The sequence below is a fragment of the Zootoca vivipara genome, chromosome 13, assembly GCF_963506605.1.
Source record: "Zootoca vivipara chromosome 13, rZooViv1.1, whole genome shotgun sequence".
Taxonomy (NCBI): Eukaryota; Metazoa; Chordata; class Lepidosauria; order Squamata; family Lacertidae; genus Zootoca; species Zootoca vivipara.
This window is the reverse complement of record NC_083288.1, coordinates 16,872,007-16,895,184: the sequence shown is the minus strand read 5'-3', so window position 1 is coordinate 16,895,184 and position 23,178 is coordinate 16,872,007. Positions and strand designations below refer to the sequence as shown.

Below are 23,178 nucleotides of genomic sequence, written 5' to 3'. Positions count from 1 at the left end.
AAACGAACCAAAAAAAAAGGCGGGCAGGCGGCGAGTCGCAAGAGAGAGGAATAACCCGAAAAGGAGGCTAATGTCTGTCAGAGGCTTATGTGGGGGTGGCGGCGGCGGGGATGACGGTGGTGTCTCTCTCTCTCCCCCCCCCCATCTCCTTATGGTTCCCCACCACAGCCGGGCTCTTTGGAGAATTAAATCTTAATTCCATGTCGTCGTCAGGACTTTATTGAGTCGTATCTTCTTCCTCTTTGCCGCCGCCGCCGCCGCCGCCAGTAAGCTGCGCGGACCTCATGGCTCCTGGGGAGATATGGCCTAGGATGTATTGTAGTGCCTGTCAAAAGGTCGGGCGGGGGCTGTGGTCGTCCCGACCCTCTGCCGCCGCCGCCGCCGCCGCCGCCCAATGTGCGCAGTGCGGGTTTACTCCCGAGTAAAATATGCCTAGGGTTAGGCTGTAAAAGGTGAAATACCGCCAAACAGATGCCCTCAGGCGGAGTCGGGCGTTTGTTTCTCTGTCGTGGCAGCAGCGTTTTTGAAATAATGGCCCGCTCTCTGCTTCCCACCACCACCACCGCGCCTCTTTTCCCTGGCGGCCTTCACGACATCGATCTCTACCTTTCTCACTTTCCTCCCCTGGAGGAGGAGGTCGGAGATGAATTTCCAGCAGGTGTTACTTTGCGGGACATGCTATACCTGTTGAAATGGCCGCCTCTTCTAGTAAAGGCACCACCCTGTCGTCTTGAGTTGCTGCTGTCTGCCCAGGGCTTTTAAAAGGGGAGAAAGAAGAAGAGAAGAACTGCTATGTTTGACTAGGTCATTTTATTCGAGACTTGTTCAGTAAGCTGCCCTGGGAATGCGCTGAACAGGGGGGTACAAAATGCCGAAACGTTAACAAGTAAGCAGTAGAAAAGTCTGCACCTGTTGAATGCCTGCCTGTTGTGCCGCTTTCTGGAAATGCAAGAAATGTTGCCAGTGCAGTCTGTATTTCTCAAGGCTGGCACATGTCCACGGCCCAGTATACTTAAATTATATTGTGTTTATGGAAGACAATTTTACTCGGCTACGAGTGATCGTCAAAGAAGAAAGATACCTGAAGGAGCGTCTCCACTCCCATTATCCAGTCCAGACACTTGAGGTCCAGCTCCAAGCATCTTCTGGCGGTTCCCTCCCTGCGAGAAGTGAAGTTACAGGGAATCAGGCAGAGGGCCTTCTTGGTAGTGGCTCCTTTCCTATGGAACACCCTCCCATCAGATGTCAAGGAAATAAGTAACCATACAACCTTTAGAAGACATCTGAAGGCTGCACTGTATAGGGGTTTTTTTTTAGGCTTGATGTTTTTATTATGTTTTTAGATTTGCTGTAAGCCACCCAGAGTGGCTGGGTATAAATAAGATGATGATGATGATGACGACAGTGTTGTCTGCTGTGACTCTCCATGGTCTGAGCCTGCGGGCTTTCCCACTCCTGAAATCCTTTTAGATCAGAGGTGAGGAGCCTATGGCCCGACATCAGATATGGGGCTGGCAGAGATGTGCTGCTTTCCCTGCTTGGTAAATATATCTCCCAACACCTAGGGGCAAATCTGAAAGTGGACAGGTGAGGCTGCTGATCCCTTATTTTCAAATCCGAAAGCTGACAGCTATGCTTCTAGCACCCAGACTGCCCCTTCTTACTTGTGGGATTCATAGTTTTGCTGGGGAAGGAGGAACCACAGAGCAAGAAAAACAGGCAGGACAAGCCCAGAAAAGTGAGCCTCCTGTTCTACAATTCTCTAATAAACGAATCATGTCTTTTCAGTACAGTTGGGATGTCTTTTGCAATTTTTAAATTTAGTGTTGAACTTTCTGTCTGTCACCAGTGTTCCAATATACGGGGTTTGCAAATCCTTTATCTCCCCTTTTCCTGTCCTATCAGTATCTCTTGAAAGCGCCACTGCTCCACATAGTTTAATTATTAATGGGTTTAAAGGTTTATCTACACTAGGTGTCCAAGGCAACTAAAAACAAAACATTAAATTTCAATATACGGTAATTAAAAATGTACAAAAGATGTACAAAAAAAGTACAGGGGAAACCATTGGCTAAACCTAGGATGAAGGGGTGTATTTATTTATTCCATTTCCTTTTACTCTTAAGAACGCAAGAAGAGTCCTGCCAATGACCCATCCAGTCCAGCATCCTGTTCTCATAGTGGCCAGCCAGATACCTGTGGGAAACCAGTCAGCAGGACCCAAGCACAAGAACACACTCCCCTCCTGTGGTTTCCAGCAACTGCTGTTCAGAGGAGTACTGCCTCTGACCTTAGAGGCAGAGCAGGGCCATCATGACTAGCAGCTATTGATAGCCTTTTCCTCCATGAGTTTGTCTAGCCCTCTTTTAAAGCCATCTTAAGTTGGTAGCCATCACTGCCTGCTGCAGGAGCAAGCTCCATCATTTAATTATTTGGTGCATAAAGAAGTACTTTATTTATCTGTCACGAATCTTCCAACGCTCACCTTCCTTGGATGTCCGTGAGTTCTAGTTTTATGAGAGAGGGAGAAAAACTTTTCTCCACCTGCTTTTTCCATGCCATGCATCGATTTATAAATTTCTATGAACTATAAAGCCCCAAATGCTGCCAACTTTCCTCATAGGGGATTCTTCACCATAAGGGTTCCAGGGTGGGTTACAATAATATAATGAAACTGTATTAAAATCAGTTAAAACAGTTCACAGCAGAGAAATAAGAGGAGGGTCCTATCAATATATCTCAGCTGTCAAAGGTCAGAGTTAAGAGGTAGTTCTTTAGGGGCTATTCATAAATGTGCCAGATGTACCTCTGTAGGGAAGGAATTTTACAACTTAGGAACTGATACAGAACCATCTTCTAGGTTACCCATCCCACCCCAAAAGTCCTAGGGCAGTGGAGCTATCAAGAGGTTCCCATCTGCCAATCTTAGCACTGAAGAGGATCTTTAGGGAAGCAGTCTTCCAGAAATTTGTGGTCTTAAGTCATTTAGGGCTGTAAACACTAATGTGAGCAACCGTGAATTGAACTGGCTGTCTTCACCTACTGCAGAAACCAAGACTTCAGTAGAAGGTTGGCTCCAAAAGAAAAAAAATCCAGCCTAATTATGGTAGGTAGGGGGCATATTCCAGGAATCTCAGTACATGGAGATGATTAACCTCTTCCCATCTATGCCTCCTCCCCTGTAAATGACCACATCACACATCCATTATTAGGCTTGAAACAAGCCTTCTATGTTAGATTTCCTCATTAGGGTATGAATTGGGGATCCTGCAGTGACAATTTGTGTTCAATAAAACTTGCACTTAGAAGCACAGATCTGGAGCCAAGCTATAACTAGGTTGGCCCTGAGTTCCAGTCTAGTTTTATTGTGCAAGTGTTTCCAAATCCACTTCAGTGCCTCTTGACATGAAAGCATAGACGCCTGGAATCACAAATGGAAAAAGACTGTTAGGAAGATTCTCTAGCCAGTTGGTTGTGTACTGGATCCATCTTGGGTTTTTTTTGCTTAAAGAAATTAAACCACCGAACAATTTACAATCAATAATACAAAACATATGATGCCATCAGCAAATGTTGGACATTAGCACCCTCTGGTGTTATATCTTGGTAACGTCAAAAGAAATATCTGTGGTTGTGAAACCTCTTTAGTAGCAACAACATACAGTACTGTTTTTACACATAAAAACAAATAATAGAAGTATTTCCTGAAGAAGGAAGGCATCTGCTTTGTCAGATCATTTTGTGCTGCTTCGATCCCCAGTCTCCAAACAGACCTAGGTTTCCCAGTCTTACAGTACAGTCCTGTGTGTGTTTACTATTATTCCTTACATTTAAATTTATATTCCACCCCCTCTTAAGGAGTTCAACGCAGTACACATGGTTATTCCCACCATTTACTCTCAAAACAAACCTATGGTGTAGGTTTGGCCAAGAGATAGCACATGACCCAGGATCACCCAGTGAGCTTCATGGCTAAACAGGGATTTGTACCTGGGGTTTCCCAATTCTAGTCTCACATGCTATCTACTGCACTAGATTCAGTGGCTTTAATGTTGTTTACTCTCAAATAAGTGTGCATGATATCACTGTAGCCTTAAGGTGTGTTTCTGGGTATTTAACAGCTGTATGGCAGGAAGGGATTTGGCTAGTGTGGTTTTACCTGCCACTAACAGTAATATGCTTAGATCCCTACATCTGTTCCCCATCATAATGGCTATTCACTCAGTGCTGCGTCTTTGCACCTTCAACAGGTATCAGAAAACAAAGAATGTAACTTTTCATTTAAGGCAAAGTTTCTAGACCTCACGACAGTAGAGAAAAGCTTGGAAATGCGTAGGTTGTATCTGCTGCTGAAATTTCAGGGGTGGGTGTTTGGGGACTTCCTCTCCTTTATGTGTTTTACAGAAGCAGTTCCCTCTGTTCTCAGTTCCAATTTTGAACTGTTTTCAAGACATGCACACACACAAAGAGAGAGAGAGAGAGAGAGAGAGAGAGAGAGAGAGAGAGAGAGAGAGAGAGAGAGAGTAATATGGGTGTACCCACAATCTTTTGGCTCTAGTGGTATACTCTGAACCACATCTCCATAAAACTGCTTATCTGCTATCCAGCCAACAACTTATTTATTAGTAGGATGGGTATTTTGCTTCTGTTCATACAAGCTTAGTGTTCTTTGTAATTTATTTATTCTCTTACATTTATATACCAACTTTCCTCCCAGGAGCTCAAAGCAGCACACATGTTTTCTCCCTTTCTCCATCTAACCCTCACAAAAACCCTACAAAGTTGGCTATGCTGAGAGACTGCGATTGGCCGAAGGTCATGGCTGAACAGGGATTTGAACCCCCATCTCTCAAACCCTAGATTGACACTTTACACCACACTGGCTCTGTTTGTTTTTGTTTGTTTTTTAGGCAAAAGGTGGGAAAGGGTAAAGGATTCCGCTTCCCATAACAGATTCCTGCCCTCTTAGAATCAAGAGCTGCTTAGCAGACCTACCCCTGACAACAGGACAAAAACAACAATGGGGTTTTCTGCTCTGAGAACAAATGCCATAATACTAGCTACTGTGCTGTTGACAGCAGCCTGCTTCTCTGGGTCATTGCTTGTGCCCTAAGAGTGCCCAGGGCAACAGCTCCATCAAGAAAAAAGCTGAACTACTACTCTGCCAAGAGTGGGACAGTGCAACTGTGTTATTCTCCCAGCCCAGAGGTCACTGGATCAAAACTGCTTCTGGTTTCTGATGCCCGCTTTCTGCTTTACCGTGGCCCTTCTTCTGGCTATTCAGACTGTCCCCTCCCACCCCCGTCCATTTTAAAAGAACAGATATTTGCCTATCTCTGGAAACAAGGCACAGAGTGGAGCAAGGGCAAACAGTTTCCTGTTCTGTCAGCACAATGACCCAGCCGGGCACTTTCGTGTATTGTCAGCAGACTTGAAGGAGGAAATTCTAATTTCATTAGAATGACAGGGCATAGCAAAACAACAGGGAAGGAGAATCCATAGAATTAAATAAATCTCATGGAAGTTAAGGTTCCCAGAAAACTGAACAGAGCTTATTGCAGTTCTCGCTCTTATTGCTCAGTGCAGAGTGCAAATGTGTCTACATACCCTTCAACATTTAAAAGTTTGAGGAGAGTTGTGGCTCAGTGGTAGAGCAGCTGCTTGATATACATGCAGAAGGTCCCTGAGGTTGGGAGATAGCCCTGTCTTAAATCCTGGAGAAGCTGCTCCCTGTCAGATGGACTGATGATCTGACTTTGGTAGAAGGTACGGTAGCTTCCCACGTTCTTTCCTAAGAGTCTGAAGCCTTTCCCCCTTAGTGTCTTCCACACAATCACATTGAGAGGGAGATTTGGGGTGCACCCCTACCCCCTGCTGTTGCATCTCCCACTGCCCTGTGAGTGGGGGCGAGGAATGTCTGTAACCTTGCTGAACATATGCAGACTTGACCTATGAGGTGCACAATCAGTTTCCCCAAAGGGTCAACCAAAATCCACCCTCCTGTAACTTAAGCCTATTAGAGTAAGTGCTCCTTCCTGGGTCAGCAGAGTACAGGTCTTTGACTTATTCTATGTGCCAGCCATTCTCTGCTCCAGACCAAATGTACCCAGTTTTTCTGCACCCTTTCCTAACAGTGTGTGTGTTGTGTGCTTCCGACCACATTCTCTAAGTTGTCTACATCCTTAAAGTGTTGCACTCAGAATTGAATGCAGTATTCCAGATGAGATCACTTTAATAATCTGTCCTCTGTCGATTTAATAAACCTCGGCATTTGCTCTTTAGGTTAAATACCGGTATATTATTGCAAAAATCAACCCGAGACTTGCAGATCCTTAAAGCCTCAACAAAACTCTTATGGCATAAACTACTTTACAAATGTCAATAAAAAGTATTGCCATTTACAATTCAGAGCTTAAATGTATGCAAAACGAACACAACGTTTCAAAACAGAAATTGGTGTTAAAACAATCAGCACTGCTGAGTAAATTCAGTGGAACAAAAAAACATGGTCTGTATTCAGATCTAAATTATTCAACTTATTGAGGAGCTGGACTTGTAATTTTGCAGTTTCGTGCTGGAGTTTCAATTTGAAGTTCCTCCAGAAATGTAGGATGGAATATGACAAGCTACCGGTATGTACTATGTGGCAAAGTATACAGGGGCTGTATATTGTCTCCCTGCCTATTTAACTGATATGCAGAATTCATCATGCGAAAGGCTGGACTGGATGAATCCCAAGCCAGAATTAAGATTGCCGGAAGAAATATCAACAACCTCAGATATGCTGATGACACAACCTTGATGGCAGAAAGTGAGGAGGAATTAAAGAACCTTTTAATGAGGGTGAAAGAGGAGAGCGCAAAATATGGTCTGAAGCTCAACATCAAAAAAACCAAGATCATGGCCACTGGTCCCCTCACCTCCTGGCAAATAGAAGGGGAAGAAATGGAGGCAGAGAGAGATTTTGCTTTCTTGGGTTCCATGATCACTGCAGATGGTGACAGCCAGGGCCGTCTTAAGCATGACGGGCGCCCGGGTGCCATGGTGCAGAGATCGCTCCGGTGCCCCCGCCCCGTCCTGTTTATTGCAGCAGCTGGTGGGTGGGCGCAGCGCCCCCCTGGCGCCCCGCGCCACCCAGCCTTCCCCTAGAGCTGGCCCTGGTGACAGCAGTCACGAAATTAAAAGACGCCTGCTTCTTGGGAGAAAAGCAATGACAAGCCTAGACAGCATCTTAAAAAGCAGAGACATCACCTTGCCAACAAAGGTCTCTATAGTTAAAGCTATGGTTTTCCCAGTAGTGATGTATGGAAGTGAGAGCTGGACCATAAAGAAGGCTGATCGCTGAAGAATTGATGCTTTTGAATTATGGTGCTGGAGGAGACTCTGGAGAGTCCCATGGACTGCAAGAAGATCAAACCTATCCATTGTGAAGGAAATCAGCCCTGAGTGCTCACTGGAAGGACAGATCCTGAAGCTGAGGCTCCAATACTTTGGCCACCTCATGAGAAGAGAAGACTCCCTGGAAAAGACCCTGATGTTGCGAAAGATGGAGAGCATAAGGAGAAGGGGACGACAGAGGACGAGATGGTTGGACAGTGTTCTCGAAGCTACCAACATGAGTTTGACCAAACTGTGGGAGGCAGTGCAAGACAGGAGTGCCTGGCGTGCTCTGGTCCATGGGGTCACAAAGAGTCGGACACGACTAAACAACAACAACAAATACAGGGGCTGTCCTTTTTTTAGTGGTTAGTCACTGTGGGACCCTTTTCTGGCTGAAAGGCGAAATAAGAATAATTTAAATAAATAAACAAAATAAGTTGCCTTCTGGTTTGAAAGATATATTGTAAGTATCATCTGTCTTAAACCATACCTTTTAGGTGAAGGTGGTTGGACACCTGTATATACAGATCTTCTCCAACCAGGGATAATCTTGCACCAGGAATATTCTCATATGTTCAGAGAGGTAAATCACAGATATTTGCAAGCTGCTCTGGGAGCTCCTCCTGCAGCTAGAGCAGGATAAAACGTTTTTTTTTCGATAAATACAGTAATGCACACACACAATGCAGCAGAGGAACGCATCCATAGCTTTGGAATTGTCACCATGTACAAAAAAACGGGGGGCATAATGACAACCAAAACCATCTCAATTCCTGATGCAGGATGGGTTTTAAATGGGTTGGAGGGATAAATTGCATTTAATATATTCTCTCCTGCCCATTAAAACCCATCCCACAAAGGTTATGGGCTCAGTACTGTATAGGAATACAGATTCTGTATTTTGTAGAGATTTTTGAAGTTGTTGTCTGAGCCTAAAGCGGGGTGAGGAGGAGGAAGCTAGATTGCTTCTGGACTTGATCAAAAACCTAATTCCTGTGCTTTTAATTTTGCTGCCGGGGCGGGACTTTGGAACTCTGTTCAGGGAGGCTTTTAATGTTTAATAGATTACTGTGTTTTATTTTTCTGTTGGAAGCCGCCCAGAGTGGCTGGGGAAACCCAGCCAGATGGGCGGGGTATAAATAAATTATTATTATTATTATTATTATTATTATTATTATTATTATTATTATTATTATTATTATTACAACTTGTCACACACGTGTGAGCCTGGCGCATAGCTGTCAAGTTCTCCCTTTTTTAAAGGGAATTCCCTTATGCTGAATAGGCTTCCTCGCGAGAAAAGGGAAAACTTGACAGCTATGGCCTGGAGGGAATGATAGACTATAATTAATATATCCTCTCCTATTAAAACCTATCCCGCACCTGAGGCGTTTTCTCTCTTTTAAAACGAATCAAAACCGCAGGAACCCCGCAAGAAAATCCCCTCTTTCCTGCCCGCCGCCGAGGGAGGAGGGGAATCAGGCGAAAATGCCTCTCAAGACTGAAAACCGAAAGCAACTTTCGCAATCACGTGGCACCGCGGAGAAGGGTGAAGAGGCTCTGTTTTGCGGCTCGCAGGAGAGGAGGAACTAGTTTGGACGCGGGTCTTGGAACAAAAGCGATCCTGACAGGTGGGTGCTTGGTTGCGGGGTGCAACGAGGGGCTCCCTACCCCGCACTCCGAATGGAGATCCTTCCTGGACTTCCGCATTCCAGATCCCAAGCGGGAGACTTTTCAAGCTGGCCTAGCCGCATCCCCGTTTGTTTCGCAGGGATCCCGAAACGGCAGCTCAAGCCCCGTTGAGGCGCGTTTACTCGGAAGTAAATGCATGGGTGCACTGCACGGAATTCAGCAACGCCGGTTTCGGTGGGACCGGCCTCTTAGTTGCTATATTATTGGGTTACAGCCAAACCATGCAAACAGGCCCGTTGCGCGGGGCTTTTGCGGTCTTCCTTCTTGTTTATAGAATCATAGAATTTGTAGGCTTGGGACCACGAGGGTCATCTAGTCCAACCCCCTGCAATGAAGGGATCTTTAGCTTAATCCAGCTCCGGACTCCTGGGAGGAGGCGTGGATGGGTTTGTTTCTGGCCTGATCCAGCAGGGGCTCTTTGTGTTCCCGAAGATCGAAAGCACTATGAAAAGGCCTCTAAAAAGATCAAGGATCAAAGTAACGTGCTGTCTTTCTCCGTCTCTCTCAAACACACACAGACACGCAATCGCTGTCAGCCATACATAACGCTCTCCATCTCTAAGATAGTGGTCTCCAAACTCCCCACGCGACCACTTGAACAAGGGACTTGGCGAACCACTTAATGATTTTCTTGCCTGTATGCAGTGCTAGGCGCTGTATGGTTTTTAATTGTGTTTTTGCAGGCACTACCACCTGAGTGAAGCTCACTTTGGTCTGCAAACTCAAGTTTGGGGTCCCCTGCTAAAGCATCCAAACAATCTCTCTCTCTCTCTCTCTCTCTCTCTCTCTCTCTCACACACACACACACACACACACACACACACACAGCTTTTCTCTCCCCCACAGCCTTGCAGCTGTGTTACAGTGATTCATTATCCTGCCACTCCCCTTCTTTCTCCCCATCAGGTTTCATTGTGACATCCTCCCCTTTACTCTCCTGCTCCCACAGTTTCCCCCATGGGTACTCAGAGACCTCTCATCGTGCCCTGGCTAATGGAACAGTTGGACGCCCGGCGGTACCCGGGGCTGTCATGGCAGAACCCAGAACGGACCCTGTTCCGAGTGCCGTGGAAACATGGCTCACGGCAGAGTATTTGCTGCGAGGATTTCCAGCTCTTTGAGGTAATCTTGTAGTGTTTCCTTCAGGGGGTGTGCCACATGGCTTTCCACTGCCCCGGCAGGCATCCTTCCTCAACCTGATGCCCTCCAGCTGTTTTGAACTACAACTCCCATCGTCCCAAGCCGTGCTGGTTGGGCTGCTGGGAGTTGTAGTTCAAAATGTCTTCGGGGCGCCAGGTTGGGGGAAGCCGGGGAAGAGGTTTCCTTCGTGTTTCAACTGTAACGTTCTGAAATAGCTGTGGGAGGTGGGTGGAATGAATGGGGTTCAAGGGAGAGCAAAGCAAATTATTACTAAATAAAAAAATTCCTTCAGTAGCACCTTAAAGACCAACTAAGTTTTTATTTTGGTATGAGCTTTCGTGTGCATGCACACTTCGTCAGATACACTGAAACAGAATCCACCAGACCCTTAAGTATATTCAGAGGGTGGGAGTGATGGGAATGGGTGATGGGCTGATGGGAGTGGTAAACCTGTAGATGGCTGTTAACGACTGTTGATGACTGCAATTGGTCCTGGGGGGAGGAAAGCAAGGGCTGAGGCGCTAAAGAAAGTTTGATCATGCATAATGAGATAAGACTCCAATGTCTTTATTCATCCCAGGTGGATTGGATAATTGGATTGGATAATTGGATTCTTATCTCATTATGCATGATCAAACTTTCTTTAGTGCCTCAGCCCTTGCTCCCCCCCCCCCCCCGGACCAATTGCAGTCATCAACAGTCGTTAACAGCCATCTACAGGTTTACCACTCCCATCAGCCCATCACCCATTCCCATCACCCCCACCCCCCAACCTCTGAATATACTTAAGGGTCTGGTGGATTCTGTTTCTAGTGTATCTGACGAAGTGTGCATTTACACGAAAGCTCATACCAAAATAAAAACTTAGTTGGTCTTTAAGGTGCTACTGAAGGAATTTTTTTATTTTGCTTCGACTCAGACCAACACGGCTACCTACCTGTAACCCAAATTATTACTATTATTTACTGAACGAAGCAGCAGGCGCTAGCTTGTGTCAAGGTCTCTGCCCTTCCTTCCCCAATGATCTTGTGTTGGCTTCCCCTCTGCCTTGCACCATCCACAAACAGAGATAGGATATTGGATCCCACAGGGCATTCGTATCCCTCCCAAGATTCACTTTTAGAATATTTTGTGATTGGGTCGTGCTTATGCTTTCGACCCTTTATCATATCTGTCACCCTCCTCTGCAAATATTCCAACTTACCAATACCCTTCTTAAATTGTGGCACTCAGAACGGAACACAGCGCTGGGGCATTTGATGGGGTTACGTTTCCTCTGAAGGAGCAGGTTCGTAGCTTGGAGGTACTCCTGGATCCTTTGCTGTCGCTCAAGGCTCAGGCTGCCTCAGTGGCCTGGAGTGCCTTCCATCGGCTTCGGCTGGTGGCCCTGCTACTCCCCTATCTGGACAGGGATAGCCTAACTACTGTTGTCTATGCTCTGCTAAACTCTAGGTTAGATTACTGCAACATGTTATACGTAGGGCTGCCTCTGAAGACGGTTCGGAAACTTCAGCTAGTGCAGAATTCAGCGGCCAGGTTTGAGCATATTACACTGATCCTGGTCCGACTGCACTGGCTACCAATTAGTTTCTGAGCACAATTCAAAGTGCTGCTTTTGACCTGTTGTTGTTTAGTCGTTTAGTCGTGTCCGACTCTTCGTGACCCCATGGACCATAGCACGCCAGGCACTCCTGTCTTGCACTGCCTCCCGCAGTTTGGTCAAACTCATGTTCGTAGCTTCGAGAACACTGTCCAACCAGTGTTGGACAGTGTTTTGACCTATAAAGCCTTAAACAGCTCAGGACCGCAATGCCTCAAGGACCGCCTCTTTCCATACGAACCTACCCGTGTTTCCCACATTTTAAGACACCGTCTTATATTGATTTTACTCAAGAAAATAAGCCTATGGCTTATTTTCGGGGGGGGGGGTGTCTTTATTATTATTATTACTGTAAGTACCCCTCCTTACCGCGGCCAGCATTGCTGCAGCTGGGTCCCACTGGCTCAGGGCGCACAGCATGGAGGATGCCTCTGGCCAAAAGTTTAAAGGGGGTGTGTCGGGAAGTTCCATTTGGGGGGGGAGTTGGAGGGAGGGAGACGCCGCTGACCAGGCTCGTTGCCTCTTCTTTTCACGTTGTTCCTGTAAAATGCCCGCAAGCCGGCTAAGGAGGAAAAAAGGGGAGAGGACTCGCACGTTTTCTCTCCCCGCCGACACCCTTTCCCTCTTTCTTTCCCCTCCCCAACCACCACCCTGGGAAGCTTCCTCGATCTGGTGCTGGGCGCCGACCCGGCAGGCAGCTTCCTAGATCCGGCAGCCTGCCGGGTCGGCACTGATCAGCGCTGCGCAGAGCACCGGATGGAGGAGCCGGTCTGAAGAGTCTGCGCCCGGCAACGCCGCACGGAGCAACGCCTCCTCAATCCAGCACGGCGTTGCTGGGCGCTGACTCTGCAGACCAGCTCCTCGATCCAGTGCTCCGTGCAGCGCTGATCAGCGCCGACCCGGCAGGCCGCCGGATCAAGGAAGCGGCCTGCCGGGTCGGCGCCCAGCACCGGATCGAGGAAGCTTCGCAGGGTGGTGGGGGGGGGAGAAAGAGGGAAAAGGTGTCGGCGGGGAGAGAAAACGTGCAAGTCCTCTCCCCTTTTTTCCTCCTTAGCCGGCTTGCGGGCATTTTACAGGAACAAACAACGTGAAAAAAAGAGGCAACGAGCCCGGTCAGTGGCGTCTCCCTCCCTCCAACTCCCCCCCCCCAAATGGAACTTCCTGACACACACACACCCCTTAAACGGTCCCGTTCCCACCTTCGTTGCTGGGCACCTGCAGGTAGACCTATGTCTTATTTTCAGGGTATGTCTTATATTTTTAAAATCTTTAAAATCCTGCCATGGCTTATATTATGACTACGGCTTAAAAAAGGGGAAACACGGTACCTGAGATCATCTTCTGAGGCCCTCCTTCGTGTGCCCTCTCCCTGGGAGGTCTGGAGGGTGGCAACACGAGAACGGGGCCTTCTCTGCAGTAGCTCCCCCTCTGTGCAATGCTCTCCCCAGGGAAGTTCACCTGGTGCCTTCATGACACACCTTTAGGCACCAGGCAAAAACATTCCATTTTAACCAGGCCTTTAGTTGATCTGATTTACATCCTATGCCCTTTTAAAATGTGGTTTTTTGGGGGCGCTATTGGGTTGTTGTTGTTTTTATTAGGTATTTCATGGTTTTATATCTTGATTTTATTCTGTGAAGTGCCCTGAGACCCCCAGGTAAAGGGCTGTATATAAATTCAATCAATAATAATAATAATAATAATAATAATAATAATAATAATAATAATTTGTGGTGTAAAACATTACGGGATTTCAGCAGGAAATTACGGGATAACCACCGATTGGAAACGAAGCAGTGTGACTTCCCCGACCACATCATGAGCACAAAGCATCGTGAATGTGCAGTAAAATCTGGAGGGACCTCCAGTTTTGTGGCAGGTGGAAGTGTCCTGGGGGCAGCTGACCAAAATCCATCTGTTAAGATGACACAAGGGTTGAGGGAGGGAGGGAAAGAGTTGACCGTGTGCCTTTCAGATAGACTGTCTTACGGGTGGTGGTGAGCAGGGTGCTATAGCTGGGCTTAGAAATCTGCTGTGCGGGCTTAGAAATCTGCTGTGCTGCACCTAACTGCTCTCTTTCCAGGACTGGGCCATTGCCAGAGGCCGCTATCGCCCAGGCATTGACCAGCGGACGCCCTCCGAGTGGAAAAGGAACTTCCGCTCAGCCCTGAACCGGAAGGAGGAGATCCGCATGTTTCAGGATAACAGTACAGACTCCGAAGACCCCCACAAGGTGTTTGAAATCCTGCATGGCACAAGTAGGTAGATCGGACAGAAAACGGAGGGCTTCCGATGTGGATCACTAGGCAAAAGACGCGAGGTGGAGCCATGGATCAGACCGAGAATCTCCTCTGTTTGTAATCTTGTAGATCTGAATGACTCTGCCCAGGGGGCAGCAGTCGGTGACATTTCGCCTACCGTGTCTGGGAGCACGGGACAGTCTGGAGACAGTTCCTCCTCTTCCCAGGTCAGTGCTTCTACTTCCCTCCCTGTCCCAGGCCCTGCAGCCATGGGGTGGGGAAGTGGAAAGAGGAAGCAGAGCAGCCTGTAGGGGAGAAGCCAGTGGGGGGGGGGAGGACAGGGAAAGAGAAATAAAACAGCCTGTGAACCTTTTCTATCCTGTCCTTCAGGGCGATATGATGAGTTCCCTGGAATTTTGCAGCCCGTCAGAAGGTGAGTGATAGCAGCATACTGGAAAGGGATCCAGTAAGGGATTGGTTCGGGTGCTGCAGGAAATAGGTGAGGTATAAATGCATCAAATAAATAAATATAATAAAAACATGGAGACGAAATGAAGGGGAAATTCTAAATCAAGCCACATTCAACACTCAGGCCACCAAGCTCAGTTTACTTACTTTTGCTCATTTTATATATAGACGCTCAGTTTTCTTGGAGACATCTGAACAGAGAATCTTGGGGGAAGGTGACCATATGCATCATGGAAGTTGTGCCCCCCCACTGCCAAAAAAACACCCTGGCACCCTTCTGCAGCTGCTCTCGTATTAACTTTTGACACAGCTCCATCATTAGAGCAGGGTCAGCAAACTTTTTCAGCAGGGGGGGCTGGTCCACTGTCCCTCAGACCTTGTGGGGGGCCGGACTATATTTTGTAGGGGGAAAAAATGAACGAATTCCTAAGCCCCACAAAAAACCCAGAGATCCATTTAAAATAAAAGCACACATTCTACTCGTGTAAAAACACAAGGCAGGCCCCACAAATAACCCAGAGGTGTATTTTTCAATAAAAGGACACATTCTACGCATGTAAAAACACGCTGATTCCTGGACCGTCCACGGGCCGGATTTAGAAGGCGATTGGGCTGGATCCGGCCCCCGGGCCTTGGTTTGCCTACCATGCATTAAAGAGAACATGCAAGATTGTATTCCATCTTGGGCTGAGCAGCGTTACACTTTTTGTCTTTTTGAGTCAGCAGTGGGATGGAGCTGGGAATGGTAAGCTGTACCCCCCCCCTCCAAAGGTTGTTAGACTACAACAACCATCATGCTTAGCTATTGCCATGCTGGCAGGGGCTGATGGGAACTGCTAGAGTCCAATAACTGCTAGAGGGCCACTGGTTCCCCAATCTGTAGTCAAGTAATTAGGGGTTTCACATACCATTTTAACCTGGTTTTAACTGCATAGTTTTGTGCATATACATTTTTTTCTTTTTGATTCACCTGTCCTGAGCCTGTGCTCCATGTATCATATGGCATGCATGAGACAAAAAGAGCAGTAGAGAAGAAAGTCTTGAGAGTGAATGAAATTCTCTTTTCCACCTCCCACCCCAGCCCTAGAATCTGTTTTCTTTCCAGATCTGGAAAGAGGAGTCCCGCATTCCAGCCCTATATTGCCCCATTCCCTCCAAAACCACAACCAAAGAACCTTTGACCATTAGCAGCTTCTGCCCTAATGCACCAGGCATTCCTAATGCCCCAGAGATTCCAGCATTTTGGCATTCTCAGGCGCTCATTCTAGAGATCCCCCTCTTTCTGTGTGCGCCTGCCGAGTATCACATTTTCTTTTTTTGTTGTTCTTCTGAAATACTTTGTTTTTGCTGCCAGGAGCAGAGAATCTAGCTTGCACTGGAGGCCTGGCCCCATTCAGCTTGGATATGAATCTCCCTGCAATGGCAGAGCCACAGCTGGATCAGATACTGGGAGCTGATATGTTTGGTGAGCTTCTTGAATCTAGAGGAAATATTGTCAGGGCCAAGCTGAGATTGCAACCGTTACCCCTTTCATCTAGTGTGGGAGGAACCAAAGGTAGATCTTTCGTGTGCTTTGTGGTAGATCGGCAATGCTTTCCGACTCCCAGTTGCTGAACAGCAACAAAAAAAAAAACAGTTCCCATCTCCTTAGGAACGATCTAGTAGATTTTTGTTATGAAAGTGGCGGGAATTACTTTAGGTTCTGAAAACTAGGCCCCTCTCCCAGAGATCCCCACATGTGGCGTTGTCAGGCTCCCTCTCTCTGCCAACCTAGCAGTTCGAAAGCATGCCAGTGCAAGTAGATAAATAAGTACCGCTGGGGCAGGAAGGTGTCCGTGCGATCTGGTTTCCATCACGGTGTCCCGTTGCGCCAGAAGTGGTTCCGTCCTGCTGGCCACATGACCCGGAAAGCTGTTTGCGGACAAATGCCGGCTCCCTCGGCCTGAAAGCAAGATGAGCGCCACAACCCTATAGCCGCCTTTGAGTGGACTTAACCGTCCGGGGGTCCTTTACCTTTTATTTTTATTTTTTACCTCTCTCTCAATTCTGTTTGTGTGTCTGTGTTGGGGGTATCATGTGCTTGTTTTGTCTTTTTCTCTCCAACCATGTTTAGCACTAGGAGCAGAGAATCTCGCTTTCTGTGGAAGCCTGCCCCCACCCGAGTTGAATCTAGTTCCATCCGCAACTGCAGCATCTCCTCTGCAGGACCTCTTGAGTAGCGAGACTTTCGGTGAGCTCCTTGGATCTAAAAGAAGTATCTGGTCCCCTTGGCACTGCTGTGCTTTTAAATAGCAGAAATCAGGGTGTAAAAGTAGCAGGTGGAGAACTCCCTTTGGCTTGGTGGGCCAGATTTTTATTCCCAGCCTCCTAGGCCAACTTTGACACCAGATGATTGGCAGGCGGGGGGGGGGGACCATCTGATAAGTTGTGAAAATGAAATCTGTTGGCTTGTCGTTCAATATATATATTTACCACGGTGAAAATAGCTTGGAAGATGGAGCTAACCCACCAGCCGTCATCTGTCTCCCACCGATGAAGGAAACCCGTGGCGCTCATACATTTCGCCAATCAGGTTGAGCTTGTAACTCAAAGCCATTGCCTCCCATGTTCTTTTTGCTGCGTTGGCAGTACCAATTTGACCTTCCTGGGGCGGAAGTGTCCAACCTCACAGGGCTGTTGCGAGGATTTTAGGAGTGGGGAGCTATTTAGACCACATAGCACATTGCACATAGCTGGGAGTGAATGGAGTGCCACATACTTTGGAGGACTCGCATATAAGACTGTGCTGTTACATTGAATGGGAGGTTTCTCTGGAAGAGAGGTTTGGCAATTAAGTGGCAATTTGCCGCTCTCAGTTTTCAGTGGTCGTTCCAGAATGATTCTGGCTGCTTCTCCTGGGGAAACAGCAGAGGCTGGAAGACAGGAAGAGTGGGTGGGTTTTGCACCTGGCTCCCCAAACTATCCCTTCCTCCTCTCTCCTCCCCAGAGTCAGATTTTGAGGTCCGAGCCTACTATCGGGGTCGGCTGGTCCTCGCCGAAATCTTCACGAACGTGCGAGGCCTGTGCTTTGTGCCTCCAGGCTCCCAGGGCCGCTACCCCGATTTGGCGGACGTGGTCCTGCCCGACCCAGCCTGCTTGACGGACAGTCTGCAAGCGACCTACACTCAGCGCCTTCTGCGAGGCGTGGCTCCGGGGGTGCTTCTCCGTATCGAGGGTATGGCTTTGTGTGGCATGCGCCGAGGCCATTGCCATGTGTCCTGGAGCCAGTCGGAGATGCCTGAAGACAAGACGCCTCACGGGGTTCTACTGAAGGAACAGTTGGGTCCCATTTACAACCTGCAGCAGTTTGTGCAAGGTACACAAGGGTTATATTGCCTGCCCCATGTCTTAAAGGGCTCACCCTGTTAAGAGAACTTTTGCAAGAAGTTTTGATTCTCTTTCCACCACTGCTAGAGGGACAGGCACACACTCACATGCCAATTGAAATACAAGTAAATGGTTGTGTCTTCAGGACAGGGATGGGGAATCTGTGGCTCCGCAGATGTTCAGACTCCTAGTCCTCCTGGGCTGATGGAGTGGGGAAAACATCGAAAGCAACTTATTACAGTGGTTCTGGGACGCGGGTGGCGCTGTGGTCTAAACCACTGAGCCCCTTGGGCTTGCCGATCAGAATCCCCGTGACGGGGTGAGCTCCCGTTGCTCTGTCCCAGCTCCTGCCAACCTAGCAGTTCGAAAGCACGACAGTGCAAATAGATGAATAGGTACCACTGCAGCAGGAAGGTAAATCGCGTTTCCGTCATGGTGTCCTGTTGTGCCAGAAGCGGTTTAGTCATGCTAGTCTAGCCACATGACTTGGAAAGCTGTCTGCGGACAAACGCCGGCTCCCTCGGCCTGAAAGGCAAGATGAGCGCCACAACCCCATAGTCGCCTTTGACTGGACTTAACCGTCCAGGAGTCCTTTACCTTTTTACAGTGGTTCTGTTCTTACCTTCAGGGTTGTGTTTCGAGAGTGGCACTGGATGAACCCATCCTCAGCCCCATGGCACATGGGCTGCAGGGTGCTGTCCTCTCCCCTGTACTATTTTAGCATGTTTACCAGGGTGGTCCAATGTGCAGCCTTTTTGGTGGACGTTGGCAACATTTGACGCCCCTCCACAGCCCTCGTGCCGAGTTAAAGGCCACAGAAATAGTAATCAGCGTGCAACTACCAGTTGAGGAACTGATAGGGCTTTAGACTATGAAGGAAATGCTCTCCTCCCTTTCTCCCCCTGCTTCCCCAGACCTGATTGGATATATGGAAGGCAGACAGGGATCTCCTAATTACACCTTGTGGTTATGCTTTGGGGAAGATTGGCCAGACACCGGCCGGCCCTGGAAGAAAAAACTGCTCATGGTGGAAGTAAGTACTTTTGTCCCTTTCCATGTTTTGCTTAGGCACCGTCCAATATGCTGCTCTCTTTTCTGCAGCTCAGAAGCTGTGAACCTCCAGATGTTGTTTGACTACAGTCCCCATCAGCCGCAGGCACCAAGGGCCAGTGGTCAGGGATGATAGGAATTGTAGTCCAGCAACATCTGGAGGACTATAGGTTTCCCCTCCCTGCTTTATTGCGTATGAGAGAAGAGGGAAATAATTAGGATATTGGCTAGGGTGACACATGCATCATTTTTGAAGCAAAGCACATAAGAAAATCTTTACAACTGTCTTATACTCGGGCGCGATTATGTAAAGATTGACCGACCATGATTTCTTGAATTGAGTAACAGCTCCGTCTTCTTGTAAGTATATTAGAAATCAAAGCCTCAGACTCCTTATGCTTGAGCTAGAGAATAAGATTATTCAGTGGTAAGGGTAAAAGCAGTGATATTTACATCTCCTAGTTGAAGTAATATTGAGGTTTGATGTAACTTTCAATAGGCAAACTCCATGCCTTTCATGTGTTTAAAACTGTTAAGCAGACTAGAAATTTGTTAAACACACATATAATAAAATGCATTTCCATCTGCTGTGAGATCCTCTCTCTTAAATACCGTATAGCTACTTACACTCTGTACCCAAAGCAGCTATTTTATCTTTCTGAATAAGCCACTCAATTAGGATGTGTTAAAGTAGGGGTAACAAACATGGTGCCCTCCAGATTTTGGGGACTACATCATTCCTGAGCGTTGTGCCATGCTAGCTGGCACTGATGGGAAGCAGAGTCCACAATATTGGAGGGCACCCACCACATTGTTTACTCTGGCTTTAAAGTCTGAACTGGGATACTGGCAGGCCTTTGAAACAATGAGCCCTAGAAACTTGGTCATTCTTTGAAAACGGAAGCAGAAAATCTGCTGCCAGAATTGGATGCGCCCAGTATTCAGTGAATGGAGAACCAAATAGCTGATAGCAGGTCTAAAGTATACTGCTGTTTAAAACTTCTGTAGCAGTATGGTTGTGTTCTAGGATTTGTACAAAACATAGATGTTGTTTGCCACTATGAAATAGCTCACCATCTGCCTTACTGCCACCAAGGGGGAAAACCCACCTTCCATCTCTCATGTAGATTTAATATGGATACGGGCAAGATAGAGACATCAGAGAAGGCTATCGCTCATGGTTAGGGGGGAGATAAGATTGATCATGATACCCAGTTCAGATGACATGGCAAGCCAAATTTGGCACGGCATGGCAGCAAAGATCAGGGAGGAACATAGTGGCTGCGAATGCCCTGTAATCCCACTAATCCCTATCTTGGCTTACCATGCTATGCAAACGAGCTTGGGGGTTTGGGAGGACTGGAATTAAGAGTCCTAACTGACTGGCAGATGAAGCTGATAGAATTTATGGAACTGACTGGGAGAATCCGAGAACAGGGAAAGGAGACGGTGGAAGAAGATTGGAAGAAAATTTAAGAACTTATTTGGAAAAGAATTATAAGATCAAAAATAGATAATAAGGGAAGTGGAAGTACAAAGAGGCTGAAGAAGCATTTAGATCTAGTAAGAAGGGAACAAGTTTAAATGTGAAATAATTATTAAGATTTCTAGATCCAAATGATATTGTGAAATATTGGGAAGGTGCGGTTAAAATGGATCAAGGGAAATATTTATAATAAGTATACTAGAAGAAGAAATGGGTTAAGAAGTAGAGAGTGCTATAATAGACATAAATAGAAACGTGGAAGGGGGGGAAGGAGGAAGTCGACAGAGCAAGAAATATATTTGAGAAATGTTAAATGTTTTTTCTGTTTTCCTTTGTTTTTTGTTTTTTCTTGTTTTTTGTATTTGTTATAAAACCAATAAATATATATATATATATTTAAAAGGAATTGGAGTCCTAACAAACATGTGAAGGACCACAGGCCCCCACCCCTGCAACAGATAGGTGTGTCATCTACAGCTTTCATAGGGACTTACCTTTTTGCAAAATTGGGATACCTGATCAACTGTGGGTACTTCTTTAGCTGATTACACACACACACACACCGACCAGTAAAACTCTGTAGCCAAAGACTGTTTCACTGTTGTGGGCAGAGCGCAGTTCCCTCTAAGGTAGCCCAGCCCTCCCTCCTTTTATGTAGCCCTGGGGATAAAGTGGGAAAATGCTATAGTCTGTGCCCTGCCACACATGGTAGGCAGTTCTGTTAAGTACCAGGGAAGAACTAAATCAGGCATCCCCAAACTTCGGCTCTCCAGATGTTTTGGACTACATTTCCCATCATCCCTGACCACTGGTCCTCTTAGCTAGGGATCATGGGAGTTGTAGGCCAAAACATCTGGAGGGCCGAAGTTTGGGGATGCCTGAACTAAATGAATGGAACACAAGTAGCAGCAACTGCTTTGCTCTCGTTCTCTCCCCACCTCCCTTTTTTACAGGTCATCCCTAAGACGCTGGAAGCTTTCTACGAGTTGAGCCAGTCCAACGGGGCCTCATCATTAAAAGGAACAGAGCGGGACCTAAGGATATCGGATTCGCTGCAGGGATCCTTTCTGGACCAACTGAGAGAATGGGGAGAGAAGATGGAGATGCAGTTTAATTAGCCGCACAAAACTTTTATCCCCTCCTTTCAGAGATAGCTGCAGACTAGGTCCTCTTCCTCAGACAGCTTTTGGTGTTTCTCTTATTGCAGCAGAATCAAGACTCCTGAGAAAGGGGCATGCTGGCATCTCCCTTTCGTGGAGATGGTCACTGCTCACTTGCACAAACCCTTCCACTGAGACAGCTTACAGCCGCTGTCGGTTTCTATTAGCATCCTTGTATGCAGAGAATATTCAAGAGTTTGGGGGGTGGGTGGGTTCGTTTGGTTTTATTGCTTCATCTGTTCTTGTCCATATCGTTTGCTGGGTTCGTCGAAGGCGTCACAACCACAATCAGCAGCTGAACATGGTGAAACCGCTCCTCTTTAACTAGGTCTTTGGCTGTTAAACACACTCTGGCTTTTAAAATGTGAGGCTTTTTTCTTTATTATGTTACGCACTGTGTGTTTTTATGTTGTAAACCACCCTGTGATCTTTAGGTGAAAGCCGGTACAGTGGTACCTCTGGTTAAGAACTTAATTAGTTCTGGAGGTCCATTCTTGACCTGAAACTGTTCTTAACCCGAGGTACCACTTTAGCTAATGGGGCCTTCCGCTGCCGCGCAATTTCTGTTCTCATCCTGGAGCAAAGTTCTTAACCTGAGGTGCTATTTCTGGGTTAGCGGAGTCTGTAACCTGAAGCGTCTGTAACCTGAGATACCACTGTATATAAATTTAAGAAATAATAATAATGGCAAAAACTGGATTTATCATCTCTGAGTGTCCCAATTATGCTTAATATTTAACATTACTTTTTACTGCTTCTTGTTTGTAATCTTAGTGTGTGTTTTTTTAACCTCACTTTTTAATCCACAGTAATTCTGATGCAGGCTTGCTGTTTTTCTTAAAAACCATTAGACGTATCCAGTCCTTTCTTTTGACAGTGCTAAGACCGTAGCAATTTTTTGCCAATTCTCACCCCGTTTGCTCTAATCGGTCTCCTTCCCTTTTTCTTATTTCAGTCCTCAGCTCTGGTAATCATCTTGTTATCTATAAACTTATTTTAAAGTCTCCTCCCTCCTCTTGGTCTTATTCCTTTCTCCTAACATGATTTCATTGGTTATGCACTCCTTAGTCCACTCATTGATCTGAGTACTTGTAGTAGAACAAGATTTAATTAAAAATATCATCTTCTGGTTATGTCCCCTCCCCTTTTCCTCCTGCCTGCAGTAGTTTGTTCTGGTTGTGTTCACACGCCTCTAAACCATGGTTTGTTCAAAAAGCACAGAGTAGTCAAATAGACAAGCAAACAAGCAACAACTGGTTTCTTCAAAGTGTGGCTTGTTTTCCAGCTGTTTTTGCCTTGTTTTTCTATAGCTGGCCTAGTATCTGGGGTGGAGCAGCCAAACAAACCATAGTTAAGGCTGCTGGGTGCAGATATTATGCCAAACCATAGTTTGAACAAACCAGTTTGTAAGCCAACAAAATCCCCCAATTGCTTTGCATTATGGTTGCCAGAAAACAAACCATGGTTAGTCTGCTGGGTTGGGTTTGGATGTTCAAACTAATTATGCTGAGCAAACCATGGCTCAGCATTACGTGTGAGCCAGGCCACTGGCTTCTAACGCTGCATGGAACTCCCTACCTCTGCCTCTCTGATTTC

General features: G+C 46.8%; 1 protein-coding gene across 2 annotated transcripts; it reads left to right on the top strand.

The window, feature by feature from the left end:
- The first annotated feature begins 8,707 nt into the window (after positions 1–8,707).
- On the top strand, positions 8,708–22,588 carry IRF3 (interferon regulatory factor 3). 2 transcript variants are annotated; one of them, XM_035136507.2, is made up of 10 exons: positions 8,708–9,011; positions 9,979–10,194; positions 13,896–14,070; positions 14,182–14,279; positions 14,443–14,485; positions 15,875–15,985; positions 16,634–16,750; positions 17,507–17,875; positions 18,801–18,919; positions 21,376–22,588. In XM_035136507.2, the coding sequence occupies exons 2-10, from the start codon at positions 10,030–10,032 to the stop codon at positions 21,538–21,540; spliced, it is 1,362 nt and encodes a 453-aa protein (XP_034992398.2). In that variant the 5' UTR covers positions 8,708–9,011; positions 9,979–10,029; the 3' UTR covers positions 21,541–22,588. The 2 variants fall into 2 exon arrangements, with proteins under 2 accessions (XP_034992398.2, XP_034992397.2); XM_035136506.2 differs by having other exon boundaries at positions 8,710–9,011; positions 10,022–10,194.
- The last annotated feature ends 590 nt before the right edge of the window (positions 22,589–23,178 follow it).